Below are 22,122 nucleotides of genomic sequence, written 5' to 3'. Positions count from 1 at the left end.
CAAATTTAAAACAGTTGTGAATCCTGGACGATCTTGGTTCAAGGTTGGGTGGCTGGAAGGGTTTTCTGGGTTTCACCACCAACGTCTGATGATTCGATTTTACAATTGCCTCACCTTTCCTTTCTCTCTCTTTTTTTTTTTTTTGAGGGAGGGGGGGAGGAGGGTTGGTATTAAAAACTACCCCATTATTATCAACACGTCCCTTAGTCTCCCGAGGGTTACCATAGAAACGTTCAGGTAATTAAGAAAAGCGGATGCGAGCGATTATTTTGTCAGTTTCACCTTTTACAACTCAAGAGTAATGCAAATTTTAGTTGCTGAACAAGGTTCTTGGTCAAAGTCTATTCGACACCGTAGCCATTTAACCCTTAACTCCCAAGATCTGATTATTTATTCCCCCTTTTGCCTGCTACGCATTTCCTTTTAAATTGTTCATCAAAATTGTGTGTTAGATCAAGATAACTAAAGAAACTTTGGATGGTGGAATGCCTTCGTTTCCCGAAAGAGGCGAAAATGTTTTCATGTGATGACACAAAAGAAGAAAAATTGTTTTATTGACAAAGCCGATTGTACAGGGAAACCGAGTGACATAACAGTCTGAAGCGACCAGTATCGCCTTGTCTTGAAACGGAGTTATATGCTACTTGGTCCGGCTGATGCCCGCATGTCTTTTACGACAGCTATTTACTCATATATATATGAGAGCTTGACTTAAGCAAATAAATAATGCAAGCAAATGCAAAAATGACTCCTCTAAATGGTTGATCTCGAAGAGAACAAACCCGTATCAACGATGAAAAACGCAATAACAATTTATTGAAGTTGTTGTTAAGAAAACCGTTTTAAATGTGTGAACATTAAAATTTGGAAAGTTAATTTCACTTCCATTTCTGTAAACATACTTGCATTGATTAATATGAACCATAATTAAGATAGAAATGTTAATTTCAAAATACCATTCGATAACATAATGTGCAACTCCATCCTAAAACTGAGCAATTATTTGAGAATACTTGGCGATACAAAAGGGTAAATGCATATCTTATTGCTATAATTTGATACATAATAATAACAAAATACTGATAATAAACAAAGTTGTCGTTTAGTTGAGAAACGTTGTTTAGCAGAAGATGTTTAATGCGTTGTTCTTGGCCGTCCTATTTCAGTCGCGCAGAACCTTAACGACCTTCATGTTAGTGTCACAAATACAAAACTTAATCATTTCTACGTTTCTGGTCGTGGAGTCGTACGAGGGCAAACTTTCGGGAGCTTTTCATACGTCTCTTGAAGAAGTTTCTTTTGCGCGCGATATCTAGTTAGATCTATAGTATATTCTTTTATTTGATTCTTTATTTGTTCCCTCTCTTTTTCCACTGCTGATACTTCACGGTCCAACTGACGTACCAAGTCCGTTTCGTTCTGAAGCTGATTTTTAATGCGATTCATTATCGTCATATTCACAGAGCCCAGGCCCTCAATCTCTTTCAGAAGTGCCATTAGCCTATCATGAACCTCTTTTATTTTTTCGCGCGCATTCTTCGCAGCCTCGCCAGCTTCTTTTGTCTTGTTCAGCGCGTCTGCAATACTCTTCTCCTCTTCGGCAGCGGTATTCTTGTGGTCGTTCAATTCATCGGTGGCTTCCAAAACTGGATCAGTGACGTTGTCTTCAGGGATCGTAAGTAGTTCTGCTTCTTCTTTAATTTCTTTAGCTTTCTGTTGGTGGTCAATCGAAGTAAACAGCAACTAACGGTTGATTTCTATTCATTTTTGCTCTAAGAAAGCAGTGGAATACTACAAGTTTGAGACATCATACCCGTCTAACAAATCTCCATGATTCAGACCATAGAATGTGTGCTTACTTAGATAACCTAGAGTAACGATTGGTTAATCTTTGACAATGTTTATAAACTATGAATTCAGGATCAGGATTGAGCTTGTGGAGATCTCACGAAACGCTACAGGAATAGGAATCCTGCTACGGATCATCACTACATCATCCATCTACTAAAACATTTCGTTGTTTATCTACTCAGAGCCTACGTGAGCTGTGACCTCCCCCGCTATCGTTTCTCCGTGAAGTCAGTGAAGGTAGATAGGACTGAGCAATCCTTCACCTCGGCTTTTATGGCAAAAGGTAAGCTTTTCAAAACTCGCCGACGCATTTCCTCGACCCTCACCAACTTTTAGTTAACAGTCGACTGAGTGTTTCTTTAGACACTTCCTTTTTCTCACCAAAATCGGCTCTTAATACGATACAACCTTAGTGCTGATGGGAGTCAAACTTTAAATGAATTAAAGGCGTGGCAGTCAATGCTGAAACCTTTTGGAACATAAACCACTACGTGGTTGGATCATTCGGACTTTACCATCGTTCGGTAAGTGGAAACATTTCAAATATGGGCACAGAAACAAACCACCTAGCTATCCGGCCTCCCTTATCGTATAGTATTCCACTTGCAGTGAGTAATACTAATCTTTCTTAGAGAAAACACACTTAACACGCCCACGATTCATTGATAATGGATTAACACCAACTTACCTCTCCTGTTCTGTTAGCTGTCTCACTCGCCTCCCCAGCTATTGTCTTCGCCTTCCTGGCCAGGTTCTCAGTAGTTTCCAAGGTAACAGCAGCCTCATCTGACTTGTTATTAGCTGAACTGATTAGTCGTTCTATTTCTGTTGTGTTGGCCTCGGCTCGGTCAGCCTCTGCTCTGGAAGTGTCGATGATTTCGTTGAATTTCTGAAATGTAAAACACCACAATGTTGTATGGTGACTGCGAATGAAAAAAAAGTGTGTCTTCCAATGAATTCATGAATTTATTAGTTGTTTCAGTTCTACTTGGCTTGGCTCTCTAATCTACGCTGTTGTATTAATTCTTGTTTCTTGACGATCTTTAATCAATGGGGTTTATTTTTCTCCTTAGTCTTGATATTACTTGATAGAGGGACTGAAGTCACGAAAACACTTAAAGTTTAGTGTTAGTGCCAGGTGTTTAAAAGGATGTTTATATTGTACATCAAAACAAGCTATTAAAAGTTAACAATAAACTACTGAAACCTGAAGAACCAACAAAAATTAATTTTATATATTAAACAAGCCACGACGACCAGATATGCATTCCCACATCGTAATGTTAATATCATACTTTAAGTCTTTCCAACAAGTCTTTCGCCTTCTTTAATGTCTCCTCCCCTCGAGCAATCGCGTTATGAGCAGTTTCGTTAGCGCCGGTGACATTGGTCAACAGTTCCTGCAGTGTTTCGAAAAGGCCTGGCCACTCAGCCATTTTCTTTCTAACGTATTCTTCCTTCATGGCGAAAGTGGTGACCAGTGTTTCCAGGTCACTCAGGATCTCTTCAGTAGAGTTTGAGGTGATGGCCAATTCTGCTTTGGAGTTGTTGATTTTTGCTGAAATTGGATAAATATTCGATACTTGTTAGTCTTCTTGAGAGACTTATTTTAAAGAATCAGTAAAAGAGACAAATTTCACGAGAAGTGTGCTGGTCTGTAGATGTCACGCGAGGTCAAAATCATACTTTGGGGTGGGGACTGGGGTGTCTTCTAAAATTAGAAAGGAACTACATCATCAAAGAACTTAGTAAAGTGACGTTACTTTCAATAGTTTGCTTAACGTTTCAGGCACTTCACTTTGCCACTGATTGTATAACAAGTGCATCGAAGTGCATAGTGGAAATAACATTAAGGTGCTTTCCATTCTATTGGTTTAAACTCATCGCGGTCATACCATAGTACAGATCTAATACTGACCAACTGCTCTCACATCACCTTTCATCTCTTGTAAACCGAACTCAGGAAGTGGCGCGGTTCCATTCTCAAACAACTCGTTCGCCTCATCAAGAGCACTCTGGGAACTACCACGTGACTTATCTGCAGTATTTGCCGCTTGCTGGTGCATTTGGATTGTCTTATTGAATTTTCTGAGCAACTCCTCTAAACCATCTGTTGTCTTTTTCTGCGCAGTGACGACTTTTTCCGTATCACTCACCGCTTGTTTAGACTTGTTCAGAATTTCGTTCGCATTTTCAATGACGCCGTCAGCCTCATTTTCGTGTTTATCGGCCAGAAGAGAGGTCTGAAAAAAAGGAAAACAGTCTTGAAACAGAAACAAAGGAACAGCAACAAAAGATAAGAACTTACAAGGAACAATTTAATTTTCAGGAATTATCAGATAGACGGTTACACTTCAAAAGAAAATCTCTTTCAAGCGCATGACCATTCCGCCTAAAACTGAAAAATAAAATAATTCAGTGTTAAGTTTCCCAAGTTAATTCCTTCCTGCTTGGTACGGGGGAAAAAGGCCGATTCTTAAAGTAACAATGGGTCAGTACATCTGAACCAGATTTGACAGTGCACACACTAAATGTTACCTCATTCCTAATCTCCGCCATCCTAGTGGCCTGTTCACTGGTACTGTTCGCCGCAAGTATTGATTCATTTAACGCTTTTTCACCTCTGTCCACCAACAGCTTTTCCGCCTCATCGAGCATCAAACGCGATCGATTTATGGACTGCTCAGCTTCGGAAATATTTCCAAGCGCACTGCTGATGAGCTCTTCCGTCACACTTGTGTTATTTATCACATCAGTCATGATCTCATTTATCTTATCCACACGCTCGGTTAGAACCTGAAGTTGTTCTTGAAGGGCGCGGTCAGTTGAATTTGACTTCTCTGCCTTCTCCAGAAGATTGTTGATTGCTTCCTTAAGTTCCTTGAGACGACGTTCAAAGTTGGGATCCACCACAATTCCTCCACTTGAGCTAGAGTTAAACTGGTCCATGATCCTGACGAGTTCTCGGATATTAATTCTCAGCCTGTTGACCAACAGCTCAATTTCGTTGTAACATGCTGGACAACCTTTACAGATGATCAAAGACGGTAATTACATTGCATGCACCCTGATTATCCTGGGTCGTACGAGGAAATTGTCTCAGAATCAAAACAAAACTTATTCATCAGAGATTAAATCTGGACTAAGACATAAGAAAAAAGCGTTACTTCTCGTTTTTGCCTCTCTGGCGCCTTTACACCATTTCGCGCCAAAAGATCCATTAGATACGCAGGTTACAACCGCTTCAACCCGTTCTACGAAGCTCTTAAGAGCTACGAGGCCCGTAATAAATAGGTGACCAGGTAATGGTGGATGCAAAGGACAATGCTTTTAGATTCCTAACAATTCCTGTAATTCTTGCAGTGCTGACAGATAAGGCAACACGGTGTAGTGAAGGTTTTATGTGTCACGAGGCAGGAAGTAAAAAGGTAACAGGATTTAGCGGAAAGTATGTCAAAATTCCGAAAAATTCTTACGCTACTTGGAGATAAGAAACCAGGCCAACACTTACGGATGCAGCCGGCCGTCAAGTTATGTTTATTTTCCTCGCACGAGTCACACTTGATTCCCAGGACTCCCAACTTACAGCTGCACACGCCATACTCGTCACAGCTCTCACCAAGTGAACCTTGAGGGTTACAGTTGCAAGCTTGGAAAGTACAAGTATCAGAGACACTGTAAGTTCTAAGTGCGACATTTTTCTTGTTAGTTTTTCTTTTCTTCCTAAAGTTTTTGTCTTTGCGTGTTTGGAGTCTATTTATTTAAGGCCCTGTTTACAAGCAAGGAGGGTAACCCTTGTGCTAGGGTTACCCTAGCAGGCGGGTCAAAGATAGCCCGAGTTTACAAGTAAAATTTCACATGTAGGATTAACCTACCGCCCGGGACAACTTACATATGCTTAGTAACCGCACGCGTTGTTATCAATGTTCAAAGGGTCTGGAAACAAGTAAAAAGTTGTCCCGGGTAGGCGGGTTATTCCCAGCAGAGCGTTTACAAGGCAGCTGGGGTTACCCTGGCGCTAGGGTAACCCTAGCGCTCAGCTAAGGTTACCCTAGTGCTACGGTAACCCTAGCTGCCTTGTAAACACGTTGATGAAAAAAGAAGAAATGTGGGAGCGTTAGGGTAACCCTCCTGCCAGGGTAACCCTAGCACTAGGGTTACCCTACCTGCTTGTAAACAGGGCCTAAGTGTTTTCATTCTGTAATTATGTCTTGTTTCATTAGCACTTTTCTTGTCATTTTGTTGCCGCCTTCTGTCGCTCTGTGCTGCTGCATAATTTATCAAGTATTATTAAAAACTGAATCATTGGATAATGCAATTCAAGACTTTTTATTGGCTTAGCCATTATGGTATATCAGCCAATATATCATAATCTACAAATATGGTAATGTTAGTATTTTATAGTCTTGTTGATCGTTATTTCTTTAGGTTGTATATTGTGTAAGTAGTGTAACCGTTTGTTATTTTGTTTAGTTTCAACCAACGTCAGTTCTAGAGTATTAAAGAATGTCATGTTTGTAAAAACACGCGGAGATGTCAATTCCCAGTCACAGATTCCCCATAAGTGCAGTTACAGACACTGTTAGGTAAATAGTCCGGACAAAATTAGCAAATATGATCAAATGTCCATTTCCTGAAGACACAATTCTAGCCACCCACTCACAGAACAGCTCTAAGATCGACAACAACAACAAAAAAGAAATATTTCAGGAAAAGAAAGAAAATACCACGAAAGTCCAATTTCAAAAACACTTACGCCATGCTTTGTGTTAACTTCAGCAGTCATGCAGCCATTTACAGAATAGCTTTTTATATGTGTACTTACGCTGGCATCCCTGATCAGAAAAGCCAAAATGATCAGACTGACATTGGTCACATGTCCTTCCACTCACTCCAGGTTTACACGGACATTGCCCTGTGATGACATCACAGCTGTCGTTAAGCGAACCAGTTTTATCGCACAAACACTGCTCACAGCCATTCCCCGAGCCCACATTCCAGTAGGTGTCTTGACAGCTATCACAGTTGTCTCCAATAACCTTTTCTTTGCAACTACATCTGCCTTTGTCATCACAAGGGAGGGGATCCTCAGGATTGTGGTCAGGAGGTTTCACAGTGCCTTGAGTGTAACAGTCACATGCTGGCGGATAGAAAAAATGAATAGAGTAATTGGACATTCATTTAGTATTAACGAGTCATAGGGAATTCCTATGGCTGAAACATAAGTGATAAGAATGAAGACAGGGGTGTGTGTAATAAAAGCTTACTGTCACTAATATTAATGGCTTAATCATTATTTTGTGATTGTTCATCCTTGCCACATCCAGCAAGTGCGCCATACTTTTAAATATAATTTAATTGGAATTTTTTCCCTAGGAGACATACCTATACATTGAGGTTTTGGATAATGGGTGGCATTTCCATAAAATCCAACAGCACAGAGTTCACATCTCTCAAGTGGACCATTCCTAGTGTTGTAAATACATTTTATGCATTCACCAGTGAGGGAGTCACAGTTTCCTATTGCATTCATCTCTATATTACCACTGCAGTTACACTTCTCACAACCAATTGATGAACCTAGAAGGTCACCATGGTAACCATCTTGGCAATAGTCACACAGATCCCCTGTGTGACCTTCAGGACAGTCTGTGCAAACAACTCTTTCAGCAATCTGAATGCAGCGGGAGCCAAACACACAGGGACAAGGCTTGCAATCATCTTTATTTCCTACAGTTGGGTTTCCATAGAAGCCATCTTTACATTTCTCACAGTTGTCACCCACAGTGTTGTCTTGACAGCTGCAAACCCCTGTCACTGGATCGCAAGAGTCTGAGTGACCATAACACTGACATGGAATACACCTGGAAGAGGAAAGAATTTCAGTAAGGAAAAGAAGAGAACTAACAGCTCTGAACTTCTTGGAACAAAGAAATCCAGTCAATGTTCCCTTTTTTGATGTTACAGCCTCCTGATTAAAAATCAAACAGTCCAAAATCAAATTCTTAATAAACTTTGACCACTAGCCATTAGAAAACTTAAGTTTGCTAATTTCAAAGTGCTAATCAGCATCCAGGAATTGTCATACTGGTGTTTTCTGCATGTTTCTTTTTATGTGGTATTTAGTTTCTAATGCTGAAAAAAAGATTTCAATTTATATGTAATGATCAATACACATTTACAAGTCTCACTATTACTGCATATTACTCACTCTGATACATCAGTAAACAAATGAGAGTTGTCAATAACAAATAATTAATTTTCCACCTGTTTGATTCATAGTATGTGTCATTTTTGATAAAGAGTTTCAGAAAAGAACCCCACCCACACCAATTTTGCTCAAATATAAACAGAATTACTTTGACTCTTAAAATGTGCTCATCATGGTGTTTTAACCCTTAATGCTAGATCCAGATAAGGTCTTGTACCTGATAAGTTTGAGTATTCTCATAATATGTACGCTGGATAATATATGGATACCATGAGGAGAAGTCACATGTTAATCACTTCAGGGAGTTTGCCTACATCCAAAAAGGCTAACTTTGTAGAAAACAAAACAAAACACTGTCTAATTTAGAAAAAAGAATGCATGACACCAACAAGCACATTTAGAGCCGACAACATTACTAAACAAAACTTACTGGCCATATCTATTGTCTGATCCTGTTTGCCTGGTGTAGCCCACACTACATTGTTCACAGTTTTTACCTGTGTAAGGAGCTGGGCAAGTGCAATTTTCAACCCAAGGCACCTGCAATTCAGGGGCACTCCTTGGATCATACAATGCTGATTCCAAGAAAACATTGTCAAGCAAGCCGGTTCCTTGGGGGCCATAATTCATGCGAATTTTGATAGCTTTCAAATTAGTCAACAATTTTTGAAAGTCAAACCCCCTAAGCATTGGCTGCCAACCAAGAGAAGGATCTTCATGCAGACGAAAAACGTAATTTTGAAAATCAGTGTTAGGAATTGGGTTGTTCTGTGCATTAAGCCTCACAGATACTTGACTTCCATCCTCACTCTCCAAAATGATATCGCTTGGTTCCACCTGAACCCCCTCTACAGCTGCTACACGAAACGAGAAACCAAAGAGCTGGCCATAACTACTACGAAGGTTTCCAAGGTACATTGCTGGTGCTGACACATAAAGGACCTCATTTCCTATTGCTGTAACACTGATATGACCCTCTCCCACATGGGGAACTGCATATTGGTCAGTAACATCGCTACCTGTCAAAAATGAAACAATTGAGGCTCTATTACAAAATATTCACCAATAGAATAATGCAGCCTTCTCCTCAAAGGCAAAAGGGAAACCAAAAAAATTACTCTTTTTAACTCTAGCAAAAAGATTTTTAACCCTTCTGGTGGCACTCAGGAACACAAGAAAATACTGACTTAACATTAAACAGATGTTTTTCAGGCTCTTGAGAATACTATACATTAGACCTGGGAACTAGAACAGTACTCTGCAAGCTCCCCAGTCACAAACATTGGTACCTTGTTCATTGATGACAGTCCAACCATTCAAACCTCTGGTGAAGTCATTTGAAATGTTTCGACCAACATAACCTTCAGCTTTATCGCATACATTTGTGTGTCCATAGCAAAAGCACTGTCTACAGCCATGTGGGTTGGAACTCTCCAATCCAAAGTATCCAGTCCTACATTTGTTGCACTTGGCACCAATCACATTCCTTTTGCAAGAACATTCTCCTTTTTCATTACATTGCGTGTTGCTTGGATCTGTTCCTTCAAGGTCACACTGGCAAGCCCTTTAAAGAGAGTTACGGTAAATAGCTTTTTCTAAGTGAATAAAATTCAGTGAAAAGTATGGGGTTGCAGATGTCATGTCTTCAAAGTCCATATCCATCACAAGAATTGGGTTTGGTTTCTGGCACCCCTCAATCATCCAGCCTCTGGGGAAATAGTCACTACCAAATCTGAATAAAAAAACTCTGAATAAAAAAACTCCTGACAAACTCTGCTGAGGGGACAGTTCTAACATGTTGTCTGCAGAAAAACCCTTTGGCTAGTAATTACTCTTTATGACAATTTTAATATTCAAGGTTTCTGATAAGCTTCCCAACCCATTACAGGTACCTCATAAATTGTAAAAAAAGGCATATTAGAGGAATGAGTTTAGATCAGCAGTATAAGAGTGTTTCTTAAAAAGTATGTGTTAAATCAAAAATGCATCTACACCTGTAAATGGAAAATGAGCACATATGCCTTACTTCTCAAGTCATTTTTTGTAAGAATCAGCTAAAAGTTTGGCTCACTGGCTCATATGCTACTGTACAGTAATTCATAGTAAAACAGGCTAAAAAGACAGACAGAAACAATTTTCCTGATCTTTAATTTCTTTTTTAGTTTTTAAAACACGATTTTTTCAGTATCCAACTTCAAAGCCCACAACAATCTCTTTTTTGACCATCACGAACACTGAAGCGGGCACACATTTTGCTCATTGTTTGTGTATCTCCTTGGCCAGATGGGGTGCGGAAAAATACTATGCAGCTCCCAAAATATCCATGTGTATTATGTTAAACCATCAAATAAGGTGTATGTATCCATCAGTAGTTTTTAAAAGATACCAACAATTTTTTTTCATGAAAGATATGTATTAAGTTAGCAAAGATAAGTAGGAGTGATAGCTAACGAGTAAAACTTCAATTACTATGAAGACTTACCTACAACCAGTCTGTGAAAACCCAAAAAAGTTTGCCTGGCATTTATCACACTTGATGCCTGTTACTCCTGGCTTACAGGTACACTTTCCTTTTGTATCACACTGTAATGAAGCTGAGCCCACAGGATCACAGTTACATGCCTGACAGTCATCAGATGGTGTCAGGCGGAAAAAATTGTCACGGCAGCGTTCACATTTAGGGCCAGCAGTATTTCTCTTGCAGTTTTCACACCGTCCATAGCCAAGAATTTCATCATAAACACAGCTGTCAGCCAAATCATTACAATCACACTCTGGAGAAACAGAAAGAGAGGTAGTATTTATCAACACTGAATAAATATTACTGACAGTCCCTAGTCTATTTATATTTTAAAATAGCCCTGCAAGTAAACTTCAATGGCTTTAAAAGGCCCATTTCCAACCGAGATGCCTTGCGCGCCCGGATCATTTTTCATATATGAAAAATACGCTATTTTCCTCGTAGTTGCGGAATCGCTTTGATATCTTCTTCCATTTTACTAATTAGGGATTTCAAAGTTCCATCTTGAATCATGTGCGAACAACAAACTATTGTAGTATCCATATCAGTAAATAGTTTTTAATTCTTGTATGTACGACGGTGAAAAACGTCATTTGAAAAGTTGATGCTGCCAAAGAAGCGGTCTAGAGGAAGGCCGAGTCTTCCTGGCTCAGCAAAGGTTATTCAACTTCGAAAGTCTGTGTATGATTTATGGAGGGCAAGGAAAACAACCATGGGTTTCTGTAACACTACAGACAGTGCTTTTGCAGAAAAGTTATTGCATTGTTCCTACAATGGAACTAGAGACTCTGGGGAGATTTTTTCGAGGTGAGAATAATCATTTGACTGATTTTTACTTGAGATCCTGAGATATGTATGTAAGCGATCTCGTTTGTTCAAGTCATTATTCTATAATTGAAATGCGTGAAGCAAATCAGTTTTGGCCCATATTGGTTATTTGTTGATATTTTATTTAGTGTTGAAGCTGAACAATTTCCTTCAACATCAAGTAAGCTTTGTACAAGTTTTATACACAGACTCGATTTATGATTTTTCAGTCTCAAATATTTAGCTGCAAATTTGTTTACTGTGTTCTTCACCAAATCTTTGTTTTTCTTTTTAATAGTGTTTGTGAATGACTATCAGAGTTCGCCATTTAACAATAGCACGATTCCAAAACAAAAACAAACGACTGCAAAGGATCTCGGATGGAAATGGGCCTTTAAACTAAAATTTCCTTAAGACACGTGAGACTTATTTTGAAACAAGATAGTCAAAATACTAGACCCCACTGGTTTCTCCCTATGAAAACACACAAATCTGTTGTGGGTATAACCACCAAACTTGAACTATCAATTTATTTGTTTCATCACCAACCATTTAAGTCTGAAACCTCCTAAATTTTGGGATGTACATCTTGAATGCTTTGGCAAAAAAAAATTTTCAAATATTTATCCTGCATCTTCCTAATAATTCAAATTTCACCAGAAGTATAAAGTTACTCTTTCAGGCATTAGTGATTAGACCTTTTTTTCATAATATTCACAAAATAAGGAAGAGATGTAATTTTACTAAAACTTCTTTGTATTTTCTGGGTGTCTCTTATAGTCCACACCCAAGGGGGCAAAGAAAAATTTTGTCCCACAGGATGTTAATCTGGTTTTTAAAAACATCTTATGAAATAAGGTAATCTAATCAAGAAACCACAAACTGGTTTCCATTAGGTGATGAAGATTTAATTCAAAAAGCACTTTAAAATCTTGAACACTATTCGTGATACACCTGCCCTTTTCCTGATGTTTTCCCTGAAATAAACATTCTTTTTTTTTTTACTTACTCGTAAAATTTATATTGCTCCTAAAATGAATCATATGTGATTCAATAATAACAATTTGTGAAGTGCAAATTACATGCTAAGGCAATCAAAACTTACTCGTAAAATTTATATTGCTATTACTGTTAATTCCAATAATTTTTCTCTGTACAAAAAGGGAAACGTGTTTCTCAGGTTAATCTAACAGCTGATGAAAATTAATCACCAAGAGAAAAATTCTAGTTCAAAATCATGAGTACCCTTTACCTCAAACCTCAAAACACCTTACATCTACAAGAAAAGACGACTGTAAGAATTTACAGCAGCCATCTAATCATTATCAGCAGCCTCTTTTAATCCACCACTAGGCCACCGGCTGCTAAATCTATCAACACAAGAGCTTTGATCTTTCAACCGCTCTTGAAACGAATCTAATCGTACACTCCATTCTCCTCATGTCTGTAAATTACGCGAAATAGAAATCACAGTGTCTATTGCATAAGTATTGCAGTGGTATTACTCATAAGGGATTGGGATTATCCGCGGTGTTAACAGCAGACATCTAAAGCAGATTAGTCCTTGAAAAGATAAGCCAGACGCTGCATTTCCAAGGCATCGGAATAGTCTATGGGGACATCCATTCGTCACGGTGTCAAGCGAGATTCGAATTACAAGCAATTTACTATTTACAGAGTAAAATAGTTTTGATTGCCTTAGCATGTAATTTGCACTTCACAAATTGTTATTATTGAATCACATATAATTCATCAAGAAATAGATGTCTTCTCTTACTAGTTCTTGGAAAGTAAACTAGAGAAAAGAAAATGTTCAACCCCAATAAATGGACCTTTGTTGGCTATCCACTTCGTTACAAAAAAGCCAGTAACTGAATTATTGTAGACTTCCGGTGAGAGATATCGTCAAGCTGTTGGGGTGTCTTAGGTCAACAGCAAATAATTTCTGGATCGAACGAGAAATTAGATTCATTGTGACGCTTCCAGGCATTGCACGTAAACCTAAAGACGCAGTGGTATTTGTTATAGACGAGTTGCTGTTTGACAAAATCACTGACTCGTATTAATATCAGAAAGATTAACAGATCGAATTGAAAATGACTCTACTTACTAATGCATTCATTGGCACTGCTCTCGGTAGCCCTGGCCCATGGCCGATTGTTGTAAAGCGGATGGCATTCTTCACAGTCCACTCCTGTGGTGTTGTGGTCACATATGCACATCAACTGAAGATCTCCCGAAGGCAATTGTTTCTTCCCACAACTTGCAGCGTGCCCGTTACATTTGCATCTTCCCCCGACAGTCAAATCAATGATGGCAAAGTAATAGCTCCTTAACACGGTAGTATCACCAAACATCTCATCTCCAAATGTATTCATTCGATTTAAATCGATTCGAATCGCACTGGCCGTTACCCAGTCTTGCAATTCGGGGCTGTTATCAAAGTTGAGGTTATCCGGTCGACCTTGCAGCGTTGTAAAAGCCACATTCCCTCCAGTTAGAGGAGAAATACTGCTGAATTCATTTGTGCACAACACTTGTTGGTTTGTTCTCACAATATCATTCGTTTTCACCTTGTATGTTTTCTCGCACGAAGCTGACATGTATTGATACGGAATCCACGGAGCGTTTGGATCAGTGCTAGTTTTCTTGTAAATTGCCATCGACTCCGGCCTCGGCGATCTAAAACGAATCCTGATATAAGATACATCGTAGGTCTTTCCAAGATCGAGAGTGATGGAAACGGGTTTGTTCGAGGTTTCAAGCGTCTCAGACTGCCACCACGTTCTATTTTGATCGTTTTTAATATCAGTGATGTAAACTGCGGGATGGCTATACTGATCCTGCTTTGCATCGCAAGTTTCGCATTGCTTGGTGGGCGAAGTGACACCAGTTTGAACGCAAAATTCGCTCGGAGGAGTTCCACAAGTGTTGTTGGATTGAACTGCTTTATTGAAGGCAGCGTTTCCAAAAGACGGCATGCATCTGAGGGGAGCTTTCGTGATCTCGTTGTAGCACGGAGACTGTCCATCAGCCTCTCGAAGAAACAATAACAGAGCTAGAAATCTCGCCAAATATGAAAAACTTCTCAAATGTTTCTTCAAACGGGAACAACGGTATATCTCCATGATCCCTCTTTTATTAGGCCCGCAATCTTCGGTAACGCTGTGGAGGGGATTTTTATGAAATTTGAGACAACCCACATGCCAGACGAAGGCGAAACCTTGATCGCAAACTTTTGTGAACATTCTTCAGCGGGAAGAAAATCCCGGGCTCTGATTGGCTATCTCAAAAGTAATTCGAGAATAACCAATCAGTGGCTTGCCAACGAAATGTGAGGCTTTCCTCTGAGTTCAAAAGTTCTACTGTCAAGTGAGAAATATGTCCCCACCTTTTCCTTTACACCCAGGTACGCGTTCGATAATACTCGGCCTTTGTTAATCTCGAAATTGGGAACAAGCACGATATGAAAAAATTGAGCTAATACTTTTTTTGTCCGACTTTTTCACGGTTAACTACACCACTTGATCCAAAATAACTTAGCTCAGGTCGAGAACGATGTTACACCACTACTGTGTACATCTGTAGTAGAAATAAATATTCCTTCAGTATTTGTTTTCCGATCAATCATTAACAAATTGCTGAAAACCACAAACCACGTCAGGAAGTGGGCTTGTAAACTAGTTATAATAAACTTGGCCTCTTCAGAAAAATGCGAAAAATTGGAAAAATTTCCTCACAAAAAATATGCTGTATACAAGCTGAGAATATCGCTGAAACACATAAATCTAGTCTTGAAAGAATGTTGTTCCTTTATTTTCGATCTATAGAGACTGATTTTAATTCTTTTTAAGACAAATATTTTTCTTCCTTCTTTAGTGAATTATTCAGCATGACATCCTGATTCTCGGCTAGGAACCAGGCCAATAAGCTCTCCCTTACTTTCCTTATTTTTCTTGACATAAGAATATACTGTTACGTGCACGAATGACCAACAAATGTCCGCTAACAAAGCATATATGAAAATAGACTCCCGAGTACGATATATGGCACGCAACAAAAATGTAACAACAAGCAGTTACCCATTTTAAGTATTATTTAATTAGTTTTACATTGTCTAATTTACTTAGGTTAAAGATTAAGTTAAGCAGTTCATAAAGCAGGCTCACAATCCTTCATGTCGTGTAAGTGTTCGTCGTCTTGATCAACTTCCAATTCCAACATCCGCCGACTGAAGACCACAGCGCTTGGCTTTCTTGATTCATGGCTTTCTTTCCGTGTACACAAATTCTTCCGGAGGACTTCATAGTGAACTCTGTATTCTTTATCTTCTTCCCTTCTCGGCTATCGTCTTTTTCTTCTCTTTCTTCTCTCCGGATATCGCAAGGTCAAAAGGTCATAGCCTTGTCACATCATAGCTTCCACAAGTTCAGTCAGCAAGCCACGAGGGCAAGCCCTCGGGCAAATCTCCTTTGTACTTCTCACAAGCCAGCTTTTATACATTTACTTTAGTTATCTAGAATGTTCTATTACTATTTATAGCGTATTACAAGTTGTACTATTTTTGGAAACTGCTGAGTCACATGAAAGAAGTTTCTGGAATATTTCAGATTATAGATAATTCTAGAAAAGTCTGGGATTGCGTGACAGATTCAGTAAAAATAATTCGATCCTCGTAACAATACGCTTTCAACAAGCATTTGGGAACTGGGTAACACGATTGAAATTTCACATTCTGTATATCCTTTTCCGTGGCACATTCATTGTTTGCTTTTCTAGACTGAATGTTCGAATGGATAATAAAGAGTCGGAATCTTAGCCAATGAAACATTTACAAAAGCATCACCAACCGCCTCCCAGTTTGCTCAATGGATAGAGCGCTGGACTGATGTGTGGGAGGTCGAGGGTTCGAGCCCCGGCCGGACCAACACTCAAGGTCAAGAATTGGTTTAGATATTTTAGTCTTTTCGAATAGGGACGAATAAATGGAGGTCCCGTCTCCTGCAGGGTTAGGGGTAGGATTCGTCAATTTCCCACGCACGAGATTACTGTGTGATGGATGTCCTCCCCTGGGGTGGGATGGGTGGGTTGTTGTCTTGCGTTTCATACATGAACCTCAGGCTAGGGAAATATGGGTAACCATGCCCCACGTAAAAGACATTAAACTTTGATTACGGAAAAGGGGTAACCCGAAAACACTGACCCCTAGTCCACGGACCCCTGTACGGACAGGTCCACGGGCCCTCAACGGACCCTCCATAAAAAGAGACAACCGTATAGAGATTTGACTTACCTTTGTTTTTTTGTTCGCGGTGGCGAACGTTTGACTGGTAGTTGCCAGGCCTTTGAACAGGAGTGAGTCTGAAGGTGACCTGGCTTTTCGAAAGCTGCGCGGTATTTTCCCTTGTCTATCAATCATTGAATAAAAGTCGCCCTGCTGAAAGATTTGGCAACTAAACACATAACTGTCAAATATCGCGATCTCTAATTACTAATAAACATGGACATCTTTCTTTGTCGAAGGACCACTATTGTGTGAAGCCTAGGTCGAGTCAATGAACACGCGGGGGTTTGAGTCTAACAAAATGGCGGAGGCAATCGGTGGCAGCGAGTGCAGAACGATATACATACACAAGTTAGCTAAGTTATCGGTCTTTTCCTTCCTTTTTTATTTTACTTTCTAGTCGGCTTTTTTCCTCCTTTCATTGCAACGATAATATTTGGAATATTAACATTCAAAATTTTGCCACCGCGAACAAAAAGACAACGGTAACTCAAATCTCGACAAGTTGTCATAATTGTCTTTTCATGGGGGGGTCCGTAAAGGGGGGTCCTAGACAGGTCCGTAGTGGGGTCCATGGACTGGGGGTCAGTGTTTTCGGGTTACCCTCGAAAAAGTTTCAGATATCACAAGCATCTAAAGATGTGAACTTAGGTCATTTTAATTTTACCCTAAACATTCCCGACCTATTTAAGCCTTTTTTCTTTGTTTCCTCAGGGGAAGCCCATACAAACTATATGACTGTTGATGTATTTTTTAACTTGAATGCAAAATTTATGAGACTATCTTACAGCTTTGCATCATATAATTCTTCAACGAGTGCAAGTTGTCAGATATGAAATAGAAGACACTTTACAGACTAGAGGGTGCTGACTATACAGGTATTTCATGTCCAGCAAGCATGAGGGGAATATAAAAAACTCCTAGATATCTCTTCCAATAAATCAATTTTTTTTTATCAAATGTTTGCATGAGTACAATTTAAGCAGAAGTAAGCCTTTCATATAATTCTGGTTTAATACTATCACAATCTCAAATGATGAAAATTTACATTTAACTTTACTAAACCAAATCTGAATTGTTTACTGTTGTTCTTTCAGCTGAAAATGTTGGAGAAAAAAAAAAAGGCAAATGCCTGTTATGGGTTTGGCTTTTAATCTAGTAGAAATCTAACACCAAGCCTCCAAATTGCAAAAATTCTCCATTCTCAGCTACCAAAACATTAACTTACATTAAAATGATATTTTAATGTTCAAGGCATATTATTTATTGGAACAATTCCTCAAAATTATGGTTTTTTTCTACAAGAAGAAAAAAAAAAAGAAAGTTTGTTTGAGCCATGGTCATTTTCCACAAAAAAGCAATTCCTGGCAAATGGACATTTACATTAAGGTGTGTCTGTTAATTTTTCAACCTGATAAATTTGTGTTGACAAAAAATGCTGAAATTTAAGATTGGTCACACACAAGATTAGGATCTTTTATGTTCATTTCTGGTAAATGGTTTTAAGGAAATAATCTTACATACTAGGAAGAAGGAAAAACACACACACACCCACACACAGGTGCAGTATGTGAAATATTAAACTTTATTTTTTTCTGAAGCATCTCAATGAGCGGCCAAAATCTTAAATCCTTTAATCAGACTGGCACTCATAATAGGTTCAGCTTTCAAGGAAAAGGACCAATCATCATAATTTTTCCATGCCTTTTGTGGCAAAGGGGAAAAAAGCAAACAAGCAGAAAAAAAATTAAACAGTTAGTTGGAGGTCTAAGTCAGTCCATAAGATCTTAAGGCACAGTTTTTTCCCGAATGGACCTTGGTTATGCTTGACAACCTGTTCATGATTTTAGGGGGTAAGTTTCTAAAGAACTGTGGTGCTGCGTTGGTGGGGGTAAAAAGGTAATTTGGTATATCAACTAAGTTGAAATTGCAAATTGGCCACCATAAAGAGTTAAAAAGCTGACATTTCGAGCATTAGCCCTTCATCACAGCGAAGGGCCCTTTGCTCTGGTGAAGGGCTAACGATCAAAACATCAGCTTTTTAACTCTTTACGGTGGCCAATTTACAATTTCAACTTAGTTGATATACCAAATTAGCATGTTCATGATTTTGTCTGCTGAAATACCAGGCCAGCAAGGTAGAATCAAAGAAGCACAGGAGAGAGTTAGATGTACATTCTTGGAGGTCTTGGTGTTCATTGTTACAGCTAACCCTTCACAATGCTATCATAACAACTGTAGTTATCTCACTGTATGCAGCTAGGCTCTCTCAAATTTTGTCATGTGACATCCATGTTTTAGTGACTACATCATTCTGGTCCTTTAGAAGGCTCTGTGTGACTGTTTGTTACCAGGTGTTGCACAGTCATTTTCAGTGACTTATTTCACATGATTGTGAAAGAAATAAAACAATCAATCTTCCTTCAATATTTTAGGTGGGATGAAGGCTGCTCCAACCAGCCGTTGTTCTTCCAAGAGAAAGTTGAATGTTGCAGTTGCATTAGGCTAGAGATAAATGACATAAGAATCAACTGTCTCCGTTAATTAATTATTTGTGTTTTTCTCGTTGCCATGTTCCCACCAATCACGTAGCTACATTTCCTGCCTTCAAAAGCACACACAATCCACAATTCCTCTATTCGCTCCGACGAAGGGCTAACGATCGAAACGTCAGCTTTTATAATCGTAACGGTGGCCAATTTACCATTTCAACTTTGTTGATATATTGAAATTATTCTATTAATTAAAGTGTGGTTTTAACTAGTAATACAAGCACAAGTGCAAGCATACATGGAAAGATAACAGCTCTTATTTCACCACAAAAACTGCTTCAATGCAAGCACAAGCACAAAGATTAGAATTTTTCCTTGTATTTGTGCTTGTGCTTAGGCCATTTTCACAGTGAAATAGGAGCTGTTATGCTTACATTGGTGCTTACATTGGTGCTTACATCACTTTTGAAAACCAGGCTGAGATCTCCATTGGGGTTACATATCACCGTAAGTCTAACAAAATGACAGACTGAGGAGATTGAGTGGCAGGAAAAAAACTCCCAGAATCCATATTAAGGAGATCTTAGTCTTCGCTAAAGGACATGTAAGAGAGAGTTGACTGACTGTTTGCCAAGAAAAGCAAACTTAGCAATCCTGTATTTCAAGTAGATTTCGAGAAAGATGTGTTTTTACCAAGGCTCCTCTCTAATGGGTACATTATGTAATCTATGTTCTATAAAAAAAAGAAAGGAACTGAAATAAAAAAATTAAAACAGCGGCAGATAAACAGCTAAATTGTTATCTTGTGAGAAAGATATTGTTTGTTTGGAGACCAGCAGCATGGACAAAATAACTTACTGTATCCTGGACTTCCAAAAGAATATTGTGTTTCTTCATATAATTGTTTATCTCTGGTGGTAGGCGTAAAATCTTTTCTCCAGTTCCTACAACCACAATTTCTACAAGAATACACTGGAGTTTAGAGAAAAATTTACTTAAACCAATCATAATATGCAAACAGGAAATTCCTTTTGGTTTCAGTTAAACAACGTAAGATATGTGATAATAACTGGAAGCTCAGAGAGGGTACAGTCCAAAATGGTATGGAAATATCTTCACAGCCAATGAGCACTAAAAAACCTATCAAGTTTGGCCAAATATCAAAGTTTGAAGATTGCAAAAAATTACCTACTTCAGATAAAAAAAGATAATGATTTGAAAATCAAAGGGATTTGCAGCTTTGTTGAATGTGTTTGAGTTCATGTGTTTACACAAAGAAAATTTTGATAAATACAGTACCAAGATAACATACAAACCTACTGGGGGTTCCATTACTGTAAAAAGAGTCAGACTCTCTGCTGTTATATCTTCTGGTTTTTTAATCTTTGACATGAAAAAAAAAAAAAAAAAAAAAAGTGCAGTACTTATTTTTTATCATCACAAAAGAATGCAGTTTTAAATTATTATCAAAAGAGAAATGAAGCCCACAAAAGTATTCACTGTAATCTTTTCTATTGGAAAATTAATTTAGTTATGATAGAGTTCAATTCAGGAATTATCCATGCCAAGCCTCTGGAGTGTCATTTGAAATTATCAATGAAGTTATTGTTTTCTTATGGTGCCTGAATACTGTCCAAGATAATTCAGCAGTGACCACTAGACACATGGCCACCCAGAGGATGGAGGAGCAAGCATCAGTATTTCTCCCTTAACAATAATTACTGATTAAAAAGAATGCCACTGGAGACTTGATGAGAACTGCTTAAAGAGGACCAAATTTAAACTCTGTTTTAAAATCATTTGGCCCTTCATTCTTTGGAGGTCAAAAGCTAATAGTCTCTTTCACAGTTGTGGGCTTGGCAGTCAAGCCTGAACAGGAGTGAGGCTAAGGGTGACCCAGTTGTGATAGAGACCTGTATCTAGTTAGCATGATAACAAAGTAATTTGCATTTGAGAAGCAGCAACATCTCTATCATAACAAGGTTACCCTTAGCCTCACTCCTGTTCAAAGGCTTGGCCACCGAACCGACAACTGTAAAAAGGACTATTCCTCTCTCTACCACAAACACATGTTATATGTTATCAACTGAAAACAACTTGTTTTTTTATACATTGTTAACAAAATTTAGCCTTCCCACAGCCATTATATTATTTTCACTCAATGATTTAACAGAAAGCAGAAGGTACATGGAAAGGCAACACCAAATCTTTCACGGATACTACCCAAATACCCTGCTATGGATCACGAGTCCCACTCTCGTAGACATTTTTTGGGTAGTACATCTGGGTTGTGATAATATGCCACAGCAAAAGACCTCAGACCACAGCACTGACTTCCACCAGTATACACTGACACATGTCAGAGGTCACATTTAACTTACCCGCCAGTGGTAAAATGCCGAGGGAAAGATTACAACGGAGCCGAACACTTTGATATCCTTTATAGTAAAACCACGAGTGCTGTATGAGATAACGTACGGCGGCGAGTCGATCAGACTTTCTTTGTCTTTGAAGTCTGTTATAAAAGTAACTGTTGACTGCATTGGTTCTTTTTCTATACTGTGTTGCTTTAGGCGTTTTGTAATTCTATTTTAAATTAAAGAGAACACAATGTTAGGGGTCATACAATCATTTCCATTAAACGGTGCAAAATGAGTACAATGCACGATATAATTTTCAATTAAATGTGTAAAAATAAGAAGGATGTCTGTAGAATGAGCAAAATTTACATTAATTTTAATATATATATCAATCTTTCGTGTTATCATATTAACACTTACAGAGAAACTGGTCTTCCTAAAAGATGTCTACGACATGTCCTCGTACAGAGAAGAACGTTCGCCATTTTGGACACTTTGAAGAGATGTGGAAAGCGGTTGCTTACAACTTTATGTACAACTACACAAAAACGTCACCGTAATGTCTCCGATGAAAATGGCGGAAAATTTAACTGAAT

At 38.7% G+C, this 22,122-nt stretch overlaps 2 protein-coding genes and 1 long non-coding RNA gene across 3 annotated transcripts; 1 reads left to right on the top strand and 2 right to left on the bottom strand.

Annotated features, from left to right (window-relative positions):
- Positions 1 to 527: 527 nt before the first annotated feature.
- On the bottom strand, positions 528 to 16,434 carry LOC111321759 (laminin subunit gamma-1). Its single transcript, XM_022924728.2, has 12 exons — positions 13,501 to 16,434; positions 10,545 to 10,836; positions 9,352 to 9,626; positions 8,493 to 9,081; positions 7,237 to 7,715; positions 6,677 to 6,991; positions 5,363 to 5,500; positions 4,390 to 4,877; positions 3,788 to 4,094; positions 3,147 to 3,409; positions 2,540 to 2,740; positions 528 to 1,713 (listed from the first exon to the last, which is right to left on the bottom strand). Exons 1-12 carry the CDS (start codon positions 14,636 to 14,638, stop codon positions 1,225 to 1,227), a joined length of 4,974 nt encoding a protein of 1,657 aa, XP_022780463.2. The 5' UTR covers positions 14,639 to 16,434; the 3' UTR covers positions 528 to 1,224.
- On the top strand, positions 5,423 to 8,126 carry LOC148732588 (uncharacterized). The gene is made up of 2 exons (XR_016000591.1): positions 5,423 to 5,528; positions 7,228 to 8,126. It is a non-coding gene; the product is annotated as an uncharacterized LOC148732588 (long non-coding RNA).
- Positions 16,435 to 17,669: 1,235 nt separating the features above from the next.
- On the bottom strand, positions 17,670 to 22,086 carry LOC111322069 (NADH dehydrogenase [ubiquinone] 1 alpha subcomplex assembly factor 3). Its single transcript, XM_022925111.2, has 5 exons — positions 21,947 to 22,086; positions 21,548 to 21,752; positions 20,483 to 20,549; positions 20,025 to 20,125; positions 17,670 to 19,179 (listed from the first exon to the last, which is right to left on the bottom strand). Exons 1-5 carry the CDS (start codon positions 22,009 to 22,011, stop codon positions 19,087 to 19,089), a joined length of 531 nt encoding a protein of 176 aa, XP_022780846.2. The 5' UTR covers positions 22,012 to 22,086; the 3' UTR covers positions 17,670 to 19,086.
- Positions 22,087 to 22,122: the final 36 nt, after the last annotated feature.

Source organism: Stylophora pistillata, chromosome 4 (assembly GCF_964205215.1).
Source record: "Stylophora pistillata chromosome 4, jaStyPist1.2, whole genome shotgun sequence".
Lineage (NCBI taxonomy): Eukaryota > Metazoa > Cnidaria > Anthozoa > Scleractinia > Pocilloporidae > Stylophora > Stylophora pistillata.
This window is presented reverse-complemented; position numbering and strand designations above follow the sequence as displayed.

Excerpts from the sequence above, each read along its gene's own strand:
- LOC111322069 (XM_022925111.2), bottom strand. The coding sequence starts at position 22,011 with ATGGCGAACGTTCTTCTCTGTACGAGGACATGTCGTAGACATCTTTTA. Across the intron at positions 20,126-20,482 it reads AGTAATGGAACCCCCAGTAG|AAATTGTGGTTGTAGGAACT; the intron begins GTTTGTATGTTA and ends GTATTCTTGTAG. Across the intron at positions 19,180-20,024 it reads TTTTGGAAGTCCAGGATACA|CCTAATGCAACTGCAACATT; the intron begins GTAAGTTATTTT and ends ATTTATCTCTAG.
- LOC111321759 (XM_022924728.2), bottom strand. The coding sequence starts at position 14,638 with ATGTTCACAAAAGTTTGCGATCAAGGTTTCGCCTTCGTCTGGCATGTG. Across the intron at positions 6,992-7,236 it reads TCCAAAACCTCAATGTATAG|CATGTGACTGTTACACTCAA; the intron begins GTATGTCTCCTA and ends TCTATCCGCCAG. Across the intron at positions 3,410-3,787 it reads CGGTTTACAAGAGATGAAAG|CAAAAATCAACAACTCCAAA; the intron begins GTGATGTGAGAG and ends ATCCAATTTCAG.